This window comes from Oncorhynchus kisutch, linkage group LG22 (genome assembly GCF_002021735.2).
Source record: "Oncorhynchus kisutch isolate 150728-3 linkage group LG22, Okis_V2, whole genome shotgun sequence".
Lineage (NCBI taxonomy): Eukaryota > Metazoa > Chordata > Actinopteri > Salmoniformes > Salmonidae > Oncorhynchus > Oncorhynchus kisutch.
Window position 1 is genome coordinate 57,669,152 of NC_034195.2, and position 22,913 is coordinate 57,692,064.

A 22,913-nucleotide genomic window follows, 5' to 3' on the forward strand; every position below is an offset into this window, starting at 1 on the left:
GGGCTTTATTCTGGACGGTCATTCCCTGGTCTCTGGGCTTTATTATGGACTGTCATTCCCTGGTCCCTGGGCTTTATTCTGGACTGTCATTCCCTGGGCTCTATTCTGGACTGTCATTCCCTTGTCTCAGGGCTTTATTATGGACAATCATTCCCTGGTCCCTGTGCTTTATTCTAGACTGTCATTCCCAGGTCCCTGGGCTTTATTCTGGACTGTCATTCCCTTGTCTCAGGGCTTTATTGTGGACTGTCATTCCCTGGTCCCTGTGCTTTATTCTAGACTGTCATTCCCAGGTTCCTGTGCTTTATTCTAGACTGTCATTCCCAGGTCCCTGGGCTTTATTCTGGACTGGCATTCCCTGGGCTTTATTCTGGACTGTCATTCCCAGGTCCCTGGGCTTTATTCTGGACTGTCATTCCCTGGTCCCTGGGCTTTATTCTGGACTGTCATTCCCTGGTCCCTGGGCTTTATTCTGGACTGTCATTCCCTGGTCCCTGGGCTTTATTCTGGACTGTCATTCCCTGGTCCCTGGGCTTTATTCTAGACTGTCATTCCCTGGTCCCTGGGCTTTATTCTGGACTGTCATTCCCTGGTCTCTGGGCTTTATTCTGGACTGTCATTCCCTGGACCCTGGGCTTTTTTCTGGAATGTCATTCCCAACACATCTTCTATGTCCCTAATCTGGTCCTGCAGTGGATACAGCTTCATAACTCAGGAATACACTGAACATTCACTTCACTGTTAAGTTGTTCATCAAGTCATAATAGGACCCTAATATCATAACACCACACATTGGCTGTAACTTATTTTTCAGATTGTTAGCTCATTAAAAGCGTACCTTAAAATGGAACTGACACGATTTTAGAAACATGAAATCTGTTCATATACACTTCCAGGAAGAAAATTACAATTCATAAAAATAAATTACGTCAAGTTAGAAATGTCCTTATTTTGTCCATTAAAATAACATCAAATTGATCAGAAATACAGTGTAGACATTGTTCATGTTGTAAATGACTATTGTAGCTGGAAACAGCAGATTGTTAATGGAATATCTACATAAAATGTTTTATTTTACCAAGCAAGTAGACGGAGAATACATTCTCATTTACAGCAACGACCTGGGGAATAGTTAGAGGGCAGAGGAGGGGGATGAATGAGCCAATTGTAAGCGTACAGAGGCCTATTATCAGCAACCATCACTCCTGTGTTCCAATGGCACGTTGTGTTAGCTAATCCCCCAGTGCTCTCTCCCTCTCTCTCTCTCTCTGTGTGGGTGCATCTGATTGTGTGATTGGAGACAAGTGTGCTGGAGGCAGAGCAGATCCCCACCAGCTGCAACCTGTTTCATAATCAAGGCCTCTACAAATACTCAGCCCTGCCACTTCCACGCTGCCAGATCGTAACTGCTGCTCAGGCAGTCAGTTTTTGTTGTTGCTTTTGTTCCTGCTTAGATCTTGTTTTTGTGTTATGCCTGTTTTCCCTTGCCTGACGCTTTCTGTCCTGTCCGCTACAGTTCTGCCCGCTCTGACTTTGGTCCGTCTCCAGTCCCACATCTCGTCAGTCCTGCTACTCCTGAACCCCCCCAACTCCACTGCGTCCTTGGATTCCTATCCGGACCCGCTTGCCCAGTCCCAACTCCCCTCGCTCCAGCCTCAGCCTATGGACCTGCTAGCCCAGTCCCAACTCCCCTCGCTCCAGCCTCAGCCTCTGGACCTGCTAGCCCAGTCCCAACTCCCCTTGCTCCAGCCTCAGCCTCTGGACCTGCTAGCCCAGTCCCAACTCCCCTCGCTCCAGCCTCAGCCTCTGCGCCAGGCTTCCTGCAACCCGCCCGAGCTTCCCCTGGCCTGCACCCCATCATACCCCTGTGTTTCAATAAATATCTTGGTTACCTCATCCCAGTCTCCTCGTCTGAGTCTGCTCTTGCGCTCAGCGTGACAAATAACGGTGTTTGGGGACTATGTGGGATTGTAATAATGGTGTTTAGGGACTGTGTGTTGTGTATTGATATTGTAGTTTGTCCCTTTAGGGCACCTGTAACACCCCCCTGCTTACATACATTGGAATGCTTGTAATGTTTTTCCTGTAAAACGCATTAAACAATGCCCATGTTAGTTTCTACTCTCATGTCATGTCCTTATATTAGTTGTGTAAGTAATACAATGTGGGATTGTAATAAGGGTGTTTTAGGGGCTATGTGGGTTTAGTGAACATGATGAGCACTGGGTAGCAGGGGCATGTGGGTTAACTGTTGGGCCTTCCATAATTAATTGGTGCCAGATACAAGATACTAAGTGTGATTCTACTCTGAGGCAAACACAGGCAGCAGCAGCAGGGTCGTGAGCCAGCTAGCAGAACACAGGCAGTAGCAGGGTCGTGGGCCAGCTAGCAGAACACAGGCAGTAGCAGGGTCGTGAGCCAGCTAGCAGAACACAGGCAGTAGCAGGGTCGTGGGCCAGCTAGCAGAACACAGGCAGTAGTAGGGTCGTGAGCCAGCTAGCAGAACACAGGCAGTAGCAGGGTCGAGGGCCAGCTAGCAGAACACAGACAGTAGCAGGGCCGTGAGCCAGCTAGCAGAACACAGACAGTAGCAGGGTCGAGGGCCAGCTAGCAGAACACAGGCAGTAGCAGGGTCGTGGGCCAGCTAGCAGAACACAGGCAGCAGCAGGGTCGTGAGCCAGCTAGCAGAACACAGGCAGTAGCAGGGCCGAGGGCCAGCTAGCAGAACACAGGCAGCAGCAGGGTCGTGGGCCAGCTAGCAGAACACAGGCAGCAGCAGGGTCGTGGGCCAGCTAGGAGAACACAGGCAGTAGCAGGGTCGTGAGCCAGCTAGCAGAACACAGGCAGTAGCAGGGTCGTGGGCCAGCTAGCAGAACACCGGCAGCAGGGTCGTGAGCCAGCTAGCAGAACACAGGCAGTAGCAGGGTCGTGGGCCAGCTAGCAGTACACAGGCAGTAGCAGGGTCGTGAGCCAGCTAGCAGAACACAGGCAGTAGCAGGGTCGTGGGCCAGCTAGCAGAACACAGGCAGTAGCAGGGTCGTGGGCCAGCTAGCAGAACACAGGCAGTAGCAGGGTCGTGGGCCAGCTAGCAGAACACAGGCAGTAGCAGGGTCGTGAGCCAGCTAACAGAACACAGGCAGTAGCAGGGTCGTGGGCCAGCTAGCAGAACACAGGCAGTAGCAGGGTCGTGAGCCAGCTAGCAGAACACAGGCAGTAGCAGGGTCGTGGGCCAGCTAGCAGAACACAGGCAGCAGCAGCAGGGTCGTGGGCCAGCTAGCAGAACACAGGCAGTAGCAGGGTCGTGGGCCAGCTAGCAGAACACAGGCAGTAGCAGGGTCGTGGGCCAGCTAGCAGAACACAGGCAGTAGCAGGGTCGTGGGCCAGCTAGCAGAACACAGGCAGTAGCAGGGTCGTGGGCCAGCTAGCAGAACACAGGCAGTAGCAGGGTCGTGAGCCAGCTAGCAGAACACAGGCAGTAGCAGGGTCGTGGGCCAGCTAGCAGAACACAGGCAGTAGCAGGGTCGTGGGCCAGCTAGCAGAACACAGGCAGCAGCAGCAGGGTCGTGGGCCAGCTAGCAGAACACAGGCAGTAGCAGGGTCGTGGGCCAGCTAGCAGAACACAGGCAGTAGCAGGGTCGTGGGCCAGCTAGCAGAACACAGGCAGCAGCAGCAGGGTCGTGGGCCAGCTAGCAGAACACAGGCAGTAGCAGGGTCGTGGGCCAGCTAGCAGAACACCGGCAGCAGGGTCGTGAGCCAGCTAGCAGAACACAGACAGTAGCAGGGTCGTGGGCCAGCTAGCAGAACACAGGCAGTAGCAGGGTCGTGAGCCAGCTAGCAGAACACAGGCAGCAGGGTCGTGAGCCAGCTAGCAGAACACAGACAGCAGTTTTGAGGGCCAGCTAACAGAACACAGGCAGCAGCATATAAGTCCGTGTGCTTCAGACCCAGTTTAAGATCAGAAGTCGTTGTGATGGCCATGTGCTTCCACTTGTCAGAGCCCGTCTCCTCAGACTCCTCACACAACAATAATCAAAGACAGACTTTTATTGTTGTGTTCAAAAGACTGTCTGTCCAGCAGATTTAATTGTTTGTAATATCCAGCGGTCTCTAATGACGGGCCAGTTCTACAGACATCATCACGTTGTGGAGCGACTAGTATGAGATAAAACGCTGTGCTGCTGCTTCAGTGACACACACACACACAGAATGTAAATTAATGTATGATATAATAACAGCAGTTGCGGATTACCGAGTGTAAACTGCTCTATGTTCAATTTCTAAATTACATTTTCAATTTGTTTCTCTAAGTACACCTTGTACAGCTGTTTCACAGGGAGCTATAGGAACACAAAAATGACATTGAATTTCACAGTGCCAGGTCTACTTAGTTTCATTGTAAGTAATGGGTCAATGCTGAACAACATCTTACTGAGGTAAGTTGTGCCGTGAAGGTGGATGAACCCTTCTTCCTCATTGTAAATTCCAGCATTGCTCTGTTAGAGAAAAGGAAGGTGCACGTTTTATTATGGTACAACACTATCATCAACAGTTCGATGTTATTTTTAAGGTGTAAACCTCAATAGGCCTCTCGGCAGCCTCCCTCTCTGTGGCAGCCTCCCTCTCTGTGGCAGCTTCCCTCTCTGTGGCAGCTTCCCTCTCTGTGGCAGCTTCCCTCTCTGTGGCAGCTTCCCTCTCTGTGGCAGCTTCCCTCTCTGTGGCAGCTTCCCTCTCTGTGGCAGCTGACTGTCTTCATCCTTCTGTAATGAAAATGAACAATGTTGGTGTTGTACTCTAACCCATTATGAAACATCTGTATATAGTGTTCTAGTCTAAACCCATTATGAAACATCTGTATATAGTGTTCTAGTCTAAACCCATTATGAAACATCTGTATATAGTGTTCTAGTCTAAACCCATTATGAAACATCTATATATAGTGTTCTAGTCTAAACCCATGAAACATCTGTATATAGTGTTCTAGTCTAAACCCATGAAACATCTGTATATAGTGTTCTAGTCTAAACCCATTATGAAACATCTGTATATAGTGTTCCACTCTAAACCCATTATGAAACATCTGTGGAGTATTAAGAGTACTTATAATAACTGCATGGAGGTCTGTTATGGCAGAAGGCTCCACCAGACAGATTGACACCATCAGTAACTGGCAGAAGGCTCCACCAGACAGATTGACACCATCAGTAACTGGCAGAAGGCTCCACCAGACAGATTGACACCATCAGTAACTGGCAGAAGGCTCCACCAGACAGATTGACACCATCAGTAACTGGCAGAAGGCTCCACCAGACAGATTGACACCATCAGTAACTGGCAGAAGGCTCCACCAGACAGATTGACACCATCAGTAACTGGCAGAAGGCTCCACCAGACAGATTGACACCATCAGTAACTGGCAGAAGGCTCCACCAGACAGATTGACACCATCAGTAACTGGCAGAAGGCTCCACCAGACAGGTGACACCATCAGTAACTGGCAGAAGGCTCCACCAGACAGATTGACACCATCAGTAACTGGCAGAAGGCTCCACCAGACAGATTGACACCATCAGTAACTGGCAGAAGGCTCCACCAGACAGATTGACACCATCAGTAACTGGCAGAAGGCTCCACCAGACAGATTGACACCATCAGTAACTGGCAGAAGGCTCCACCAGACAGGTGACACCATCAGTAATTGGCAGAATTCTCTTCAGCCTCAGAGTTGTGGTGGACCCCCACCTGTTTTGACTGAGGGACATCTCTTCAGCCTCTGTGGTCCTCAGATTTTTTTTCTATTCGCTATAATGGAGGTCAAATTTGGAAACTTGTATGTACAGGGCCTTACAGAAGTATTCATCCCCCTTGGCGTTTTTCCTATTTTGTTGCATTACAACATGTAATTGAAATGGATTTTTATTTGGATTTCACGTAATGGACATACACAAAATAGTCCAAATTGATGAAATGAAAAACAATTACATTATTTTACAAGTTAACGGAAAAGTGGTGTGTGTATATGTATTCACCACTTTGCTATGAAGCCCCTCCCCTTTGCTATGAAGCCCCTCCCCTTTGCTATGAAGCCCCTAAATAATATCTGGTGCAACCAATTACCTTCAGAAGTCACATCATTAGTTAAATAAAGTCCACCTGTGTGCAATCTAAGTGTCACATGACCTCATATATATATATATATATATATATATATATATATATATATATATATATATATATATATATATATATATATATATATATATATATATATATATATATATATATATATTACACACACACACCTGTTCTGAAAGACCCCAGAGTCTAACACCACCAAGCGGCACCATGAAGACCAAGGAGCTCTCCAAACAGGTCAGGGACAAAGTTGTGGAGAAGTATAGATCATGGTTGGGTTAAAGAAAATATCAGAAACTTTGAACAACCCATGGAGCACCATTAAATCCATTATTAAAAAATGGAAAGAATATGGCACCACAACAAACCTGCCAATTTTTTTTAAACATTGAACTTCTATTGGAGGTATTGTATCGAATCGATTCCACGATCTGCTGCTACTCTGTGTTGTACTCCACTCAATATTTATTTTTGGCTTAACTACACTGCTTGTAATGACTATATGCTGTCTTCTTATACATGTACCACCTAATAGGATGTTGTTTTATTTTGTGTGTGTGTGAGTTAAGTTTTGTCCTCTAAATGGGCCATCCCATTCAACAGTACAAGTACTAAATCACATTCAACAGGACAATGAATGTCAATGTTAGTATTGCTGTCTTTATTAAATTTCTTATTGTAAATATTAATAATATTAATAAATATTTTAAAAACATGTCAAGAGAGGGACGCCCACCAAAACTCACAGACCAGGCAAGGAGGGCATTAAATCACAGAGGCAACAAAGAGACCAAAGATAACCCTAATGGAGCTGCAAAGCTCCACAGAGGAGATGGGAGTATCTGTCCATAGGACCACTTTAAGCCATACACTCCACAGAGCTGGGCTTTAGGGAAGTGTGGCCAGAAAAAAGCCATTGCTTAACATCATTAGGATAGGGGGCAGTATTTTCATTCCGGATTAAAAGCGTGCCTAAAGTAAACTGCCTGTTTCTCAGGCCCAGAAGCTAGGATATGCATATAATTGGTAGATTTAGATAAGTTTTAGAACACACTCTAAAGTTTCTAAGATGATGTCTTTGAGTGTAACAGAACTTATTTGGCAGGCGAAACACCGAGGACAAACCATCCAGGAAAAAATACATTTCAGTTCACTGTGTTTTCTATTAGTTTCTATGCGAAACTAGATTCATGAGGCACCTGGTTGCAGTTCCTATGGCTTCCACTAGATGTCAACAGTCTTTAGAAATTGGATGATGTTTTTCCTTTGAGAAATGAAGAAGTAGGGCTGTTCAGACTGAGTGTCAAGCCAAGTGGACTCTGTGTGGCACGCGTGAACTGGAGCTCGCTCCACGTTGTTTTTATCCATTATTGAACACAGTATATTCAGTCTTAAATTTGATAGATTATTTACATTTTAGGATATCTAAGGTTGGATTAGGAAAGTTGTTTTAAATGTTTGAACCTTGTTTACAGGTAACCTATTAGATACTTTGTTGGGCGTGTTGGAACCGGTGTATTTCTGAATCAAACGCACCAAATAAATTGACATTTTGGGGCTATAAAGAAAGAATTTATCGAACAAAAAGGACCATTTGATGTTTCTGGGACATTTGAGTGCCAACAGAAGAAGATCTTCAAAGGTAATGCATTTATTATTGTCACGCCCTGACCTTAGAGAGCCTTTTGTTGTCTCCATTTGGTTTGGTCAGGGTGTGATTTGGGTGGGCAATCTATGTTCTGATTTCTATGTTTTGTGTTTCTATGTTTTGGCCGGGTATGGTTCTCAAATCAGGGACAGCTGTCTATCATTGTCTCTGATGGGGCAGACTTTTTTCCTTTTGTTATTTGTGGGTAATTATTTTTGTTAGTGGCACTATAGCCCTCGTAAGCTTCACGGTCGTTTCTTTGTTTCTTGTTTTGTTGGCGACATTTGACAAAATAAAATAAAATGTACGCTTACCACGCTGCGCTTTGGTCCACTTCTTCAGACGTCCGTTATATCACATTTTCTGACTTTTGTGCCGCACCTGCCTGGTTGAAATGCTTTTTATGTGTTGGTATGCGGGGCCTCAGATAATCGCATTGGTTTGCTTTCGCCGTAAAGCTTTTTTTGAAATCTGGCGGCTGGATTAACAATAAGTTAAACTTTATTTTGATGCACTTGTGATTTTATGAAAGTTAAATATTTATATTATCTTCTTAGGGCTGAAATCCCGTTAACGGGATCGATATGACAGCCAGTGAAAGTGCAGGGTGCCAAATTCAAAACAACAGAAATCTCATAATTAAAATTCCTCAAGCATACAAGTATTTTATTCCATTTTAAAGGTAATCTTGTTGTTAATCCCACCACAGTGTCCGATTTCAAATAGGCTTTACAGCGAAAGCACCACAAACAATTGTTAGGTCAGAGCCAAGTCACAGAAAAACCCAGCCATTTTTCCAGCCAGAGTGGAGTCACAAAAATCAGAAAGAGAGAGAATGAATCACTAACCTTTGATGATATGCATCAGATGACACTCATAGGACTTCATGTTATACAATACATGTATGTTTTGTTCGATAAAGTTTGCGTTATGTTCAGTAATTAGAAAAACATTGAGTGATTTTGCAGAGAGCCACATCAATGTACAGAAATACTCATTATAAATGTTGATGAAAATACAAGTGTTATACATGGAAATATAGACACTTCTCCTTAATGCAACTGCTGTATCAGATTTCATAAAAGCTTTACGGAAAAAGCAAACCATGCAATAATCTGAGTACGGCGCTCAGAGACCCAACAAGCCAAAAATATATCCACCATATTGTGCAGTCAACAGAAGTCAGAAATAACATTGTAAATATTCACTTACCTTTGATGATCATCAGAATGCACTCCCAGGAATCCCAGTTCCACAATAAATGTTTGATTTGTTCAATAATGTCCATTTAGCTACTTTTGTTACTTTCCTGGTTGGATTCTTTTTCAGGTTTTTGCCTGCCATATGATTTCTGTTATACTCACAGACATCATTCAAACAGTTTTAGAAACTTCAGAGTGTTTTCTATCCAAATAAACTAATACTGTGCATATATTAGCAACTGGGACTGAGGAGCAGGCAGTTTACTCTGGGTACCTTATTCATCCAAGCCACTCAATACTGCCCCCAGCCATAAGAAGTTAAATATTTATAGTAGCGGACGCTAGCGTCCCACTGATCCGAAAGAAGTGAAAGGGAAAAAAATTGCAAACACGTTTGGTGATCGCCAAAAGGCATGTGGGAGACTCCCCAAACATATGGAAGAAGGTACTCTGGTCAGATTAGACTAAAATTGAGCTTTTTGGCCATCAAGAAAATGCTATGTCTGGCGCAAACCCAACACCTCACATCACCCTGAGAACACCATCCCCACAGTGAAGCATGGTGGTGGCAGCATCATGCTATGGAGATGTTTTTCATCGGCAGGGACTGGGAAACTGATCAGAATTGAAGGAAAGATGGATGGCGCTGAATACAGGGAAATTGAGGGAAACCTGTTCCAGATATTTGAGACTGGGACAGAGGTCCACTTTACTGCAGGACAATGACCCTAAGCATACTGCTAAAGCAACACTCGAGTGGTTTAAGGGGAAACATTTAAATGTCATAGTCAAAGCCCAGACCTCAATCAAATTGACAATCTGTGGTATGACTTAAAGATTGCTGTACACCAGAGGAACCCATCCAACTTGAAGGAGCTGGAGAAGTTTTGCCTTGAAGAATGGGAAAAGATCCCAGTGGCTAGATGTGCCAAGCTTATAGAGACATACCCTAAGAGACTTGCAGCTGTAATTGTTGCAAAAGGCAGCTCTACAAAGTATAGACTTTGGGGGGGGGGTGGATAATTATGCACGCTCAAGTAGTTTTTTCGTCTTATTTCTTGTTTGTTTCACAATAAAACATATTTTGCATCTTCAAAGTGGTAGGCATATTGTGTAAATCAAATGATATACACACACACACACACACACACACACACCCCCCAATGAAAAATCTATTTTAATTCCAGGTTGTAAGGCAACAAAATAGGAAAAATACTTTTGCAAGCCACTGTATAAAGGCATTTGGGTGTTACTTTCAAATAGACAATATTATATAATGCCAGTGTTGGGATGGCTGAAAAATGTACTTTTCTTTTGCCTCAAATTTCACAAACTACTTAAATATATCACATGTTGAATGTAGCCACTGAATGTTGTTTAATTAGGTAGGGTAAGCTAAACAACATCACAATAGCTTGTAATGAAATTATACCTTGTTTTGAAGTATATTTTATATTTCATCTTCAGTTGCTGCCAAGAATGTTTTGTGTCTGTTGGATTGCACCTGCATAAATATAAACACACACGTTGAATAAGTTGAACACTCGAGATAAAACAATTAATACTCACTCATTGTCTCGGTCAGCAATTCTCTGCCACGCCAGCTCACGTTCATTTGCTGCTGCTACTAGATTGCTTTTTTTTCATAAATATATACTCATATTCTACATACACATTCATTCATATTTCTAACTCCACTGGGGAGGAGTCGGAGGTTCGAGCCCTTTTCTCCATTGCCGTTGCCATGATGAATCATGTTATCTGTGTTCCATTGATGAGGGCTTTTTATCTCCTCATGCAAGTGGTTAACTTAACTCAGAGTTGATTGAACTAATTGTTATCACCTGTTCTGAAACCGAAAACTCAGAGTTTGACAGCTCAGAGTTAGTTAAACCAGAGTTCAGATTTAAATTCAGAGTTTGTTAAAGGTCGGTGAGGTGACCACAGGTGGGTGATTTTACTTGTTTGAACAACATCAAAAATATGACCTACTGTACTGCATCTGTACTTGCAGGAAATAAAGAAGACTTCATAAAAAGACCTATTTGTAAGGACCGATGCTGAAGAGCAGCAGGTACGGGGAGTAGAACATGTAATAAGGAACAGACATCAACCAGGACAGTGTCAGAACCGGGTAGACATTCATCCTGACAGGGAACAGACATCAACCAGGACAGTGTCAGAACCGGGTAGACATTCATCCTGACAGGGAACAGACATCAACCAGGACAGTGTCAGAACCGGGTAGACATTCATCCTGACAGGGAACAGACATCAACCAGGACAGTGTCAGAACCGGGTAGACATTCATCCTGACAGGGAACAGACATCAACCAGGACAGTGTCAGAACCGGGTATACATTCATCCTGACAGGGAACAGACATCCAACAGGACAGTGTCAGAACCGGGTAGACATTCATCCTGACAGGGAACAGACATCAACCAGGACAGTGTCAGAACCGGGTAGACATTCATCCTGACAGGGAACAGACATCAACCAGGACAGTGTCAGAACCGGGTAGACATTCATCCTGACAGGGAACAGACATCCAACAGGACAGTGTCAGAACCGGGTAGACATTCATCCTGACAGGGAACAGACATCAACCAGGACAGTGTCAGAACCGGGTAGACATTCATCCTGACAGGGAACAGACATCAACCAGGACAGTGTCAGAACCGGGTAGACATTCATCCTGACAGGGAACAGACATCAACCAGGACAGTGTCAGAACCGGGTAGACATTCATCCTGACAGGGAACAGACATCAACCAGGACAGTGTCAGAACCGGGTAGACATTCATCCTGACAGGGAACAGACATCCAACAGGACAGTGTCAGAACCGGGTAGACATTCATCCTGACAGGGAACAGACATCCAACAGGACAGTGTCAGAACCGGGTAGACATTCATCCTGACAGGGAACAGACATCAACCAGGACAGTGTCAGAACCGGGTAGACATTCATCCTGACAGGGAACAGACATCAACCAGGACAGTGTCAGAACCGGGTAGACATTCATCCTGACAGGGAACAGACATCAACCAGGACAGTGTCAGAACCGAGTAGACATTCATCCTGACAGGGAACAGACATCAACCAGGACAGTGTCAGAACCGGGTAGACATTCATCCTGACAGGGAACAGACATCCAACAGGACAGTGTCAGAACCGGGTAGACATTCATCCTGACAGGGAACAGACATCAACCAGGACAGTGTCAGAACCGGGTATACATTCATCCTGACAGGGAACAGACATCCAACAGGACAGTGTCAGAACCGGGTAGACATTCATCCTGACAGGGAACAGACATCAACCAGGACAGTGTCAGAACCGGGTAGACATTCATCCTGACAGGGAACAGACATCAACCAGGACAGTGTCAGAACCGGGTAGACATTCATCCTGACAGGGAACAGACATCAACCAGGACAGTGTCAGAACCGGGTATACATTCATCCTGACAGGGAACAGACATCAACCAGGACAGTGTCAGAACCGGGTATACATTCATCCTGACAGGGAACAGACATCCAACAGGACAGTGTCAGAACCGGGTAGACATTCATCCTGACAGGGAACAGACATCAACCAGGACAGTGTCAGAACCGGGTAGACATTCATCCTGACAGGGAACAGACATCAACCAGGACAGTGTCAGAACCGGGTAGACATTCATCCTGACAGGGAACAGACATCAACCAGGACAGTGTCAGAACCGGGTAGACATTCATCCTGACAGGGAACAGACATCAACCAGGACAGTGTCAGAACCGGGTAGACATTCATCCTGACAGGGAACAGACATCAACCAGGACAGTGTCAGAACCGGGTAGACATTCATCCTGACAGGGAACAGACATCAACCAGGACAGTGTCAGAACCGGGTAGACATTCATCCTGACAGGGAACAGACATCAACCAGGACAGTGTCAGAACCGGGTAGACATTCATCCTGACAGGGAACAGAGTTTGGGAGCAGAGAGATATAGGGGAGGTAATGACAGAGGTGATTGAGTCCAGGTGAGTCCAATAATCGCTGATGTGCGTAACAGGGAAAGGCAGGTTTGCGTAATGATGGTGGCAAGAGTACGTAATGCTGGGAACCTGGCGCCTTCGAGTGCCCGGGAGGGGGAGCGGGCGTGACAATATTGTCTTTATTTGACACTGGGGAGGTGATGGATCAATCAGAAATGGTAACATATTGTATTTATTTGACACTGGGGAGGTGACGGATCAATCAGAAATGGTAGCATATTGTCTTTATTTGACACTGGGGAGGTGATGGGTCAATCAGAAATGATGGTAGCATATTGTTTCTATTTGACAGTGGGGAGGTGATGGATCAATCAGAAATGATGGTAACAGTCTTTATTTGACACTGGGGAGGTGATGGTCAATCAGAAATGATGGTAGCATATTGTCTTTATTTGACACTGGGGAGGTGATGGGTCAATCAGAAATGATGGTAGCATATTGTCTTTATTTGACACTGGGGAGGTGATGGTCAATCAGAAATGATGGTAGCATATTGTCTTTATTTGACACTGGGGAGGTGATGGTCAATCAGAAATGATGGTAACATAGTCTATTTGACACTGGGGAGGTGATGGGTCAATCAGAAATGATGGTAGCATATTGTTTCTATTTGACAGTGGGGAGGTGATGGGTCAATCAGAAATGATGGTAGCATATTGTCTTTATTTGACACTGGGGAGGTGATGGGTCAATCAGAAATGATGGTAGCATATTGTATTTATTTGACACTGGGGAGGTGACGGGTCAATCAGAAATGATGGTAGCATATTGTCTTTATTTGACACTGGGGAGGTGATGGTCAATCAGAAATGATGGTAACATAGTCTTTATTTGACACTGGGGAGGTGATGGGTCAATCAGAAATGATGGTAGCATATTGTTTCTATTTGACAGTGGGGAGGTGATGGGTCAATCAGAAATGATGGTAGCATATTGTCTTTATTTGACACTGGGGAGGTGATGGTCAATCAGAAATGATGGTAGCATATTGTATTTATTTGACACTGGGGAGGTGACGGGTCAATCAGAAATGATGGTAGCATATTGTATTTATTTGACACTGGGGAGGTGACGGGTCAATCAGAAATGATGGTAGCATATTGTCTTTATTTGACACTGGGGAGGTGATGGTCAATCAGAAATGATGGTAACATAGTCTATTTGACACTGGGGAGGTGATGGGTCAATCAGAAATGATGGTAGCATATTGTTTCTATTTGACAGTGGGGAGGTGATGGGTCAATCAGAAATGATGGTAGCATATTGTCTTTATTTGACACTGGGGAGGTGATGGGTCAATCAGAAATGATGGTAGCATATTGTATTTATTTGACACTGGGGAGGTGACGGGTCAATCAGAAATGATGGTAGCATATTGTCTTTATTTGACACTGGGGAGGTGATGGTCAATCAGAAATGATGGTAATTGAGAGCATGTCCACGATGTGTCATATGAACGATATGAGGGCTGAGAAGATTGTTCAGATGAATGATCGGTTGTGCAGAAACGCTCAAACACATAGTCATCAGGGATAAAACATCCAAGTGGGGTCTGATCACCCTCTTCCCGACCTGAGTATTCGTCCTTCAATATCAACTGGCTCTTCAAGAAAAGGACACGCCATCTCTGACACCTCCTTCAGTATGCAGGCTTCAGCTAAAGAGGAGAAACTGAGTTAGTTGAAAAAAACCTGCCAGCGAGCAGGTTAGCTTCACAGAGTATGTCGCCATTCAGTTGTAACAGTTAAGCTGAACTGAAACCCTGAGTTTCCTTCAACTCAGAGCTATGACTTTTCATTAAGCCCGCTTTCTGAAACAGGGCCCAGTTGTGCTCATAAATCAACACTGTGTCTGCATGGACCAATGTGGGTCATTGAGACAGATGGATAATATTCCATGATATATATTTAACCCATAAAAATAAACCCTGTCTTTTTTACCTTTATTTAACTAGGCAAGTCAGTTAAGAACAAATTCTTATTTTCAATGACAGCCTAGAGGGAGTGGGTTAACTGCCTGTTCAGGGGCAGAACGACAGAATTGAATTGTACCTTGTCAGCTCGGGGATTTGAACTTGCAACCTTCTGGTTACTAGTCCAACACTCTAACCACTAGGCTACGCTGCCACCCCGTATAAGCTGGGGGACTCTACTAAACTATATGGTGTTGTTTTAAGAGGTTACCAAACTCATTAACATGCATACTTTGGGGTTCTTATCCTTGCTGGTGTTTTCTGATCCAATGGGGAATTCACAGAATCTCTGTGGAATGCAGAAACTGTCAGAGAACTTTTCCGTGCAACAATGTCTCTGGAAAACTTCCACATTATTTCTAGGATTATCCGCGGCAGAGAGACAAGCTAGCTGCAATCAGGTCCATGTGGGACATGTGGGTGGACCACCTTCACCTGTTTTACAACCCTGGGGCCAACATTACTGTTGATGAGCAGCTTGCAAACTATCACAGATTACAATTGGAAACCCAAAACCGAACTTCCCTGCGCCGCAAGCGCCGCAAGCTTTCTATGCTCGCTTCGAGGCAGCAACAATGAACCATGCATTAGAGCACCAGCTGTTCCAGACGACTGTGTGATCTCGCTCTCTGTAGCTGATGTGAGTAAGACCTTCAAACAGGTTAACATTTGAGAGGCCACGGGGTCACACTGAATACTAGTATACTTACTCAGAGCATGAGCTGACAAGTGTCTTCACTGACATTTTCAACCTCTCCCTGACCCAGTCTGTAATACCTACATGTTTCAAGCAGACCACCATAGTCCCTCTGCTCAAGAACTGCAAGGAAACCTGCCTAAATGACTATTGCCGTGTAGCACTCACATCTATAGCCATAAAATGCTCACCATCATCCCAGACACACTCAAATTCACATACAGTACCGCCCCAACAGATCCACAGATAACGCTCTCTATTGCACTCCACAATGCCCTCACCAACCTGGACAAAAGGAACACCCATGTAAGAATGACTACAGCTCAGCATTCAACACCATAGTCCCCTCCAAGCTCATCACCAAGTTTAGGACCCTAGGACTGAACACCTCCCTCTGCAACTGGATCCTGGACTTCCTGACAGACCGCCCCCAGGCAGTGAGGGTAGGCAACAACACGTCCACCATGCTGACCATCAACATGGGGGAGGTCCTCCCTGTTCTCCACTGTGTGGCCACGACTCAAACACCATTAAGTCTGCTGATGATACAACGGTGATAGGACTGATCACTGACAACGATTAGGCAGCAGTGTTGTGCCAGGACAACAACCTCAACCCAAAGGGGCTGATCGTGGACTACAAGAAACGGAGGGCCGAGTATGCCCCCATTCACAACAACGGGGCTGTAGTGGAGTGGGACGAGAGTTTCAAGTTCCTTGGTGTCCACATCACTAAGGATCTATCATGGTCCACACACACCAACACAGCCATGAAGAGGGTATTTAAAAAAATAAAAAATAAAGAGTGATACAGAGGGTGGTGAGTATGGCCCAGTACATCACTTGGGCCGAGCCCCCTGCCATCCAGGACCTCTATACCAGGCGGTGTCAGAGGGAGGCCCTAAAAATTGTCAAATACTCCAGCCAATCAAGTCAGACTGTTCGCTCTGCTACTGCACTGCAAGCGGTACTGATGCAGCAATTCTGGAACAGCTTCTACCCAATGCCTTAAGACTGCTAAATAGCTAGCTGCATTGATCCCTTTTTGCACTAACTTTGTCTCATCACATACGCTTCTGCTACTGTTTACTATCTTTCGGAGGAGGAGACTGAGGGAGAGGCTGTCTTCTACAACTACCATACAGTGTGTCTTAATTAGATAAGATATATCCATGGTCTTTCATTTGTATGTCTGTGAATCGAAGGCTAAGAGAGGTTACTGTATCAGTAATCTGTCTGAAAAAGAAACAGAACTGCGCATTCTCTTCCATTTCTATAACTGGCATAGATTACAATTGGATTAGATCCACCGTTTTGTAATGTTTCACATTCTCTTACTTTGACATTCCCTGTGTCCACCACATTTAAATGGGCTTTCTATGTGAGTGGCAGTTTATGATCAGAGGGCCTGACAGGCCAGTCTAATGGTTTTAATTCTTAATCACCAGGACAGCACCTTCCCTCAATAACAACCTCCCTGTGTCCGTGTGTGTCTCTGTGTCCGTTGGCCAGCCCTCCACCATCTATCAGGCTGTTTCTAATCAATACCTCCTGTAGTTTATATGAGGGGATCAATCAGGCTGTTTCTAATCAACACCTCCTGTAGTTTATATGAGGGGATCAATCAGGCTGTTTCTAATCAACACCTCCTGTAGTTTATATGAGGGGATCAATCAGGCTGTTTCTAATCAATACCTCCTGTAGTTTATATCAGGGGATCAGGAGATCAATCATGATGACTCTGACACTTCATTCACAGGAGGCTGCTGAGGGGAGGAGGGCTCATAATAATGGCTGGAACCGAGCAAATGGAATCCCATTCCATAATTCCACTCCAGCCATTACCACGAGCCTGTGCTCCCCAACCTCCTGTGACTTCATTATAATGGTAATTGCCACGTTTCACTTTCAGTGAATGTATCCCCTTAAAACAGTTTAGCAAATGATTGTATTCTGATTGTCCCACCTGCCCACCGTGCTAATGTAGTTATTAACAGCTGCAATAATAACTGCTTAAATGCTTAACTGCTACATAACTGCTTATACCTTCACGTTGATATGCAATTTAATTGACTTGCTCACAAGAAAATAAAAATGTTTATAGGTATATTTCATGCTCATGTAAACAGGATTATAAAACGTATTTGAATGAGAAAGAGCTTCATTGTTCTTTTAATTGTATAGTATCCCAGTACAATAGACATATTTATAATAAACATTAAAAGTGCACTATAAAAATGTTTATAGTTAATGGGAGAACATTATGGCTAGAAAACAAGTGTTTTGTTTTCTATGCTTGTACATTTATCAAAGGGTTATTTTATTAACTCCAACCAAACAGCCAGGGCCAGCCAGGGGAAGCCAGGGCCAGCCAGGGGAAAGCCAGGCCCAGCTAGGGCCAGCCAAGGGAAAGCCAGAGCCAGCCAGTGGAAGCCAAGGGAAAGCCAGGGCCAGCCAGTGGAAGCCAGGGCCAGCCAAGGGAAAGCCAGGGCCAGCCAGTGGAAGCCAGGGCCAGCCAAGGGAAAGCCAGGGCCAGCCAGTGGAAGCCAGGGCCAGCCAAGGGAAAGCCAGGGCCAGCCAGTGGAAGCCAGGGCCAGCCAAGGGAAAGCCAGGGCCAGCCAGTGGAAGCCAGGGCCAGCCAAGGGAAAGCCAGGGCCAGCCAGGGGAAAGCCAGGGCCAGCCAGGGGAAAGCCAGGGCCAGCCAGGGGAAAGCCAGGGCCAGCCAGGGGAAAGCCAGGGCCAACCAGGGGAAAGCCAGGGCCAACCAGGGGAAAGCCAGGGCCAACCAGGGGAAGCCAGGGCCAACCAGGGGAAGCCAGTGCCAACCAGGGGAAGCCAGGGCCAACCAGGGGAAGCCAAGGGGAGACCAGGGCCAGCCAGGGCCAGCGAGGGGAAGCCAGGGCCAGCCAAGGGGAAGCCAGGGCCAGCCAAGGGGAAGCCAGGGCCAGCCAAGGGGAAGCCAGGGCCAGCCAGGCCCAGCTAGGGCCAGCCAAGGGGAAGCCAGGGCCAGCCAAGGGGAAGCCAGGGCAAGCCAGGCCCAGCCAAGGGAAAGCCAGGGCCAGCCAAGGGAAAGCCAGGGCCAGCCAAGGGAAAGCCAGGGCCAGCCAAGGGGAAGCCAGGGCCAGCCAAGGGGAAGCCAGGGCAAGCCAGGCCCAGCTAGGGCCAGCCAAGGGAAAGCCAGAGCCAGCCAAGGGAAAGCCAGGGCCAGCCAAGGGAAAGCCAGGGCCAGCCAAGGGAAAGCCAGGGCCAGCCAAGGGGAAGCCAGGGCCAGCCAAGGGGAAGCCAGGGCCAGCCAAGGGAAAGCCAGAGCCAGCCAAGGGAAAGCCAGAGCCAGCCAAGGGAAAGCCAGAGCCAGCCAAGGGAAAGCCAGAGCCAGCCAAGGGAAAGCCAGAGCCAGCCAAGGGAAAGCCAGAGCCAGCCAAGGGAAAGCCAGGGCCAGCCAAGGGAAAGCCAGGGCCAGCCAAGGGAAAGCCAGGGCCAGCCAGTGGAAGCCAGGGCCAGCGCTGTTCCACTGTGAGTGGACATGAGACATCAGACAGGAGCAGAGAGACTAGGATATCAGACCTGCTCGTTAGTTTGCTCCAGCCTGTCCTTAAATTATTTAGAATAGTATTTCAAGCCAGTTCTGATGTTGATATTTCTATCATGCACCAGTCATCATCATCATATTCCAGAACAGTGTGTGTGTGTGTGTGTGTACACTAAGATCCCAGGGTCAACAGGCTGCCATGGTGATTCCACCCAACCACACACCATAAAGCACACAATGGTGCTGCAAAAATATGTAAGGAAGGGAAGCTTGTCATTAGTTCTCAACGGAAGAGCGACCTCATCCTGAGACTTTGACTATAGATGCACTTCAAAGGGACAGAAGGACAGGGAGCAACACTCTGTGAGGGCCTTTGTTTGGTTGTGTGTACACATAAAGAGGAGATATCTGGCCAAAAATAAAACAGATAGCTACTACTTCAGCTCAGAGACATGAATGTAAATCTGTGTGTATGGCTGTGCTTCAGCTGTTTGATTGATGTTTGATCGGACCATTAGGCACTAAAACAGCTGAGGGACGCCTCATGTCCCAGCCTCAGGTTATGTCCCAGTCTGACGCTAGACACTGAGGAGTCTCAGGTTGTCTCAAATGGAACCCGAGTGCATGTCTTTTGAACAGGGTCTTCTGGGTCGTGCACTGTGTCGTAACATAACTATCATTAATGTGATGACTGCTATTTATCGCATAATTACAGTTGAAGTTGGAAGTTTACATACACCTTAGCCAAATACATTTAAACTCAGTTTTTCACAATTCCTGACATTTAATCCTAGCAACTGTCTTAGGTCAGTTAGTAACCGCACCTTATTTCAAGAATGTGAAATGTCAGAATAATAGTAGAGAGAATTATTTATTTTGGCTTTAATTTCTTTCATCACATTCCCAGTGGGTCAGAAGTTTACAAACACTCAATTAGTATTTGGTAGAATTGCCATTTAAATTGTTTAACTTGGGTCAAACGTTTCAGGTAGCCTTCCACAAGCTTCCCACAATAAGTTGGGTGAATTTTGGCCCATTCCTCCTGAGCTGGTGTAACTGAGTCACGTTTGTAGGCCTCCTTGCTCGCACAAGCTTTTTCATTTCTGCTCACACATTTTCTGTAGGATTGAGGTCAGGGCTTTGTGATGGCCACTCAAATACCTTGACTTTGTTGTCCTTAAGCCATTTTGCCACAAATTTGGAAGTATGCTTGGGGTCATTGTCCATTTGGAAGACCCATTTGTGACCAAGCTTTAACTTCCTGATGACTGATGTCTTGAAATGTTGCTTCAATATATCCACATAATTTTCCTTCCTCATGAGGCCATCTATTTTGCACCAGTCCCTCCTGCAGCAAAGCACCCCCACAACATGATGCTGCCACCCCCGTGCTTCACAGTTGGGATGGTGTTCTTCGGCTTGCTAGCCTCTCCCTTTTTCCTTCAAACATAGCGATGGTCATTATGGCCAAACAGTTCTAGGACATTTCTCCAAAAAGTACGATCTTTGTCCCCATGTGCAGTTAAATCGAACAAAATTAACATTTATTGAGTAAATGGGAGTCTTGTGAGTGCAAACATATGAAGATCATCAAAGGTAAGTGATTACTTTTATCACTATTTCAGACTTGTGTAACTCCTCTACTTGGCTTGTTACTGTTTGTAATGATTTGTCTGCTGGGCGCTATTCTCAGATAGTCGCATGGTATGCTTTCGCCGTAAAGCCTTTTTGAAATCTGACACCTTGGTTGGATTAACAAGAAGTTCATTTTTAAACCCATGTATAACACTTGTATGTTTCATGAATTTGTATAATGAGTATTTCTATTTTTGAATTTGACGCTCTGCAATTTCACTGGATGTTGGCCAGGTGGGACGCTAGTGAGGTTAATAGTGAGTTTAACATGATATACACCGTATGAAAACTCTTCAAATTACAATGTTTTTGTTATAACATCTTCATGCAACTTTTAATGTGACTCCTTGTGGCCAGTGTCCTTGACAGGCTCCTTGTGGCCAGTGTCCTTGACAGGCTCCTTGTGACCAGTGTCCTTGACAGGCTCCTTGTGACCAGTGTCCTTGACAGGCTCCTTGTGACCAGTGTCCTTGACAGGCTCCTTGTGACCAGTGTCCTTGACAGGCTCCTTGTGACCAGTGTCCTTGACAGGCTCCTTGTGACCAGTGTCCTTGACAGGCTCCTTGTGACCAGTGTCCTTGACAGGCTCCTTGTGACCAGTGTCCTTGACAGGCTCCTTGTGACCAGTGTCCTTGACAGGCTCCTTGCCCCTCACACACAAGCAGACTTGTAATATTTGTGATGATAGTGATTGTGACCCGTGTCCTTGAATAATCTTGCCATTTAGCTCTGTTTACAGACAACACAACAGAAAGACAAAAGACTCCATCTGTTGATACTATTAAACACCCTTGTGCCTAATGATCCATGTATGCAGTCTAGTCTGTGTTGGTGTATGTGTACAGAGCTCCACTTGTAGTGTTAGGGTTCAATGAATACACCGTAATGTGGTGTTAGGGTTCAATGGATACACCGTAATGTAGCGTTGTTAGGGTTCAATGGATACACCGTAATGTAGCGTTGTTAGGGTTCAATGGATACACCGTAATGTAGTGTTAGGGTTCAATGGATACACCGTAATGTAGCGTTGTTAGGGTTCAATGGATACACCGTAATGTAGCATTGTTAGTGTTCAATGGATACACCGTAATGTAGCGTTGTTAGTGTTCAATGAATACACCGTAATGTAGCGTTGTTAGTGTTCAATGAATACACCGTAATGTAGCGTTGTTAGGGTTCAATGGATACACCGTAATGTAGCGTTGTTAGGGTTCAATGGATACACCGTAATGTAGTGTTGTTAGGGTTCAATGGATACACCGTAATGTAGCGTTGTTAGGGTTCAATGAATACACCGTAATGTAGTGTTAGGGTTCAATGGATACACCGTAATGTAGCGTTGTTAGGGTTCAATGGATACACCGTAATGTAGCGTTGTTAGGGTTCAATGGTTACACCGTAATGTAGCGTTGTTAGGGTTCAATGGATACACCGTAATGTAGCGTTGTTAGGGTTCAATGGATACACCGTAATGTAGCGTTGTTAGGGTTCAATGGATACACCGTAATGTAGCGTTGTTAGTGTTCAATGAATACACCGTAATGTAGCGTTGTTAGGGTTCAATGGATACACCGTAATGTAGCGTTGTTAGGGTTCAATGGATACACCGTAATGTAGCGTTGTTAGGGTTCAATGGTTACACCGTAATGTAGCGTTGTTAGGGTTCAATGGATACACCGTAATGTAGCGTTGTTAGGGTTCAATGGATACACCGTAATGTAGCGTTGTTAGTGTTCAATGAATACACCGTAATGTAGCGTTGTTAGGGTTCAATGGATACACCGTAATGTAGCGTTGTTAGTGTTCAATGAATACACCGTAATGTAGCGTTGTTAGGGTTCAATGGATACACCGTAATGTAGCGTTGTTAGGGTTCAATGGATACACCGTAATGTAGCATTGTTAGGGTTCAATGGATACACCGTAATGTAGCATTGTTAGTGTTCAATGAATACACCGTAATGTAGCGTTGTTAGGGTTCAATGGATACACCGTAATGTAGCGCTGTTAGGGTTCAATGGATACACCGTAATGTAGCGTTGTTAGGGTTCAAT

General features: G+C 45.5%; 1 protein-coding gene across 1 annotated transcript; it reads left to right on the forward strand.

Annotated features, from left to right (window-relative positions):
- The first annotated feature begins 1,470 nt into the window (after positions 1–1,470).
- LOC116356316 (collagen alpha-1(I) chain-like) lies at positions 1,471–19,723 on the forward strand. Its single transcript, XM_031801476.1, has 3 exons — positions 1,471–1,849; positions 18,037–19,208; positions 19,712–19,723. Exons 1-3 carry the CDS (start codon positions 1,471–1,473, stop codon positions 19,721–19,723), a joined length of 1,563 nt encoding a protein of 520 aa, XP_031657336.1.
- The last annotated feature ends 3,190 nt before the right edge of the window (positions 19,724–22,913 follow it).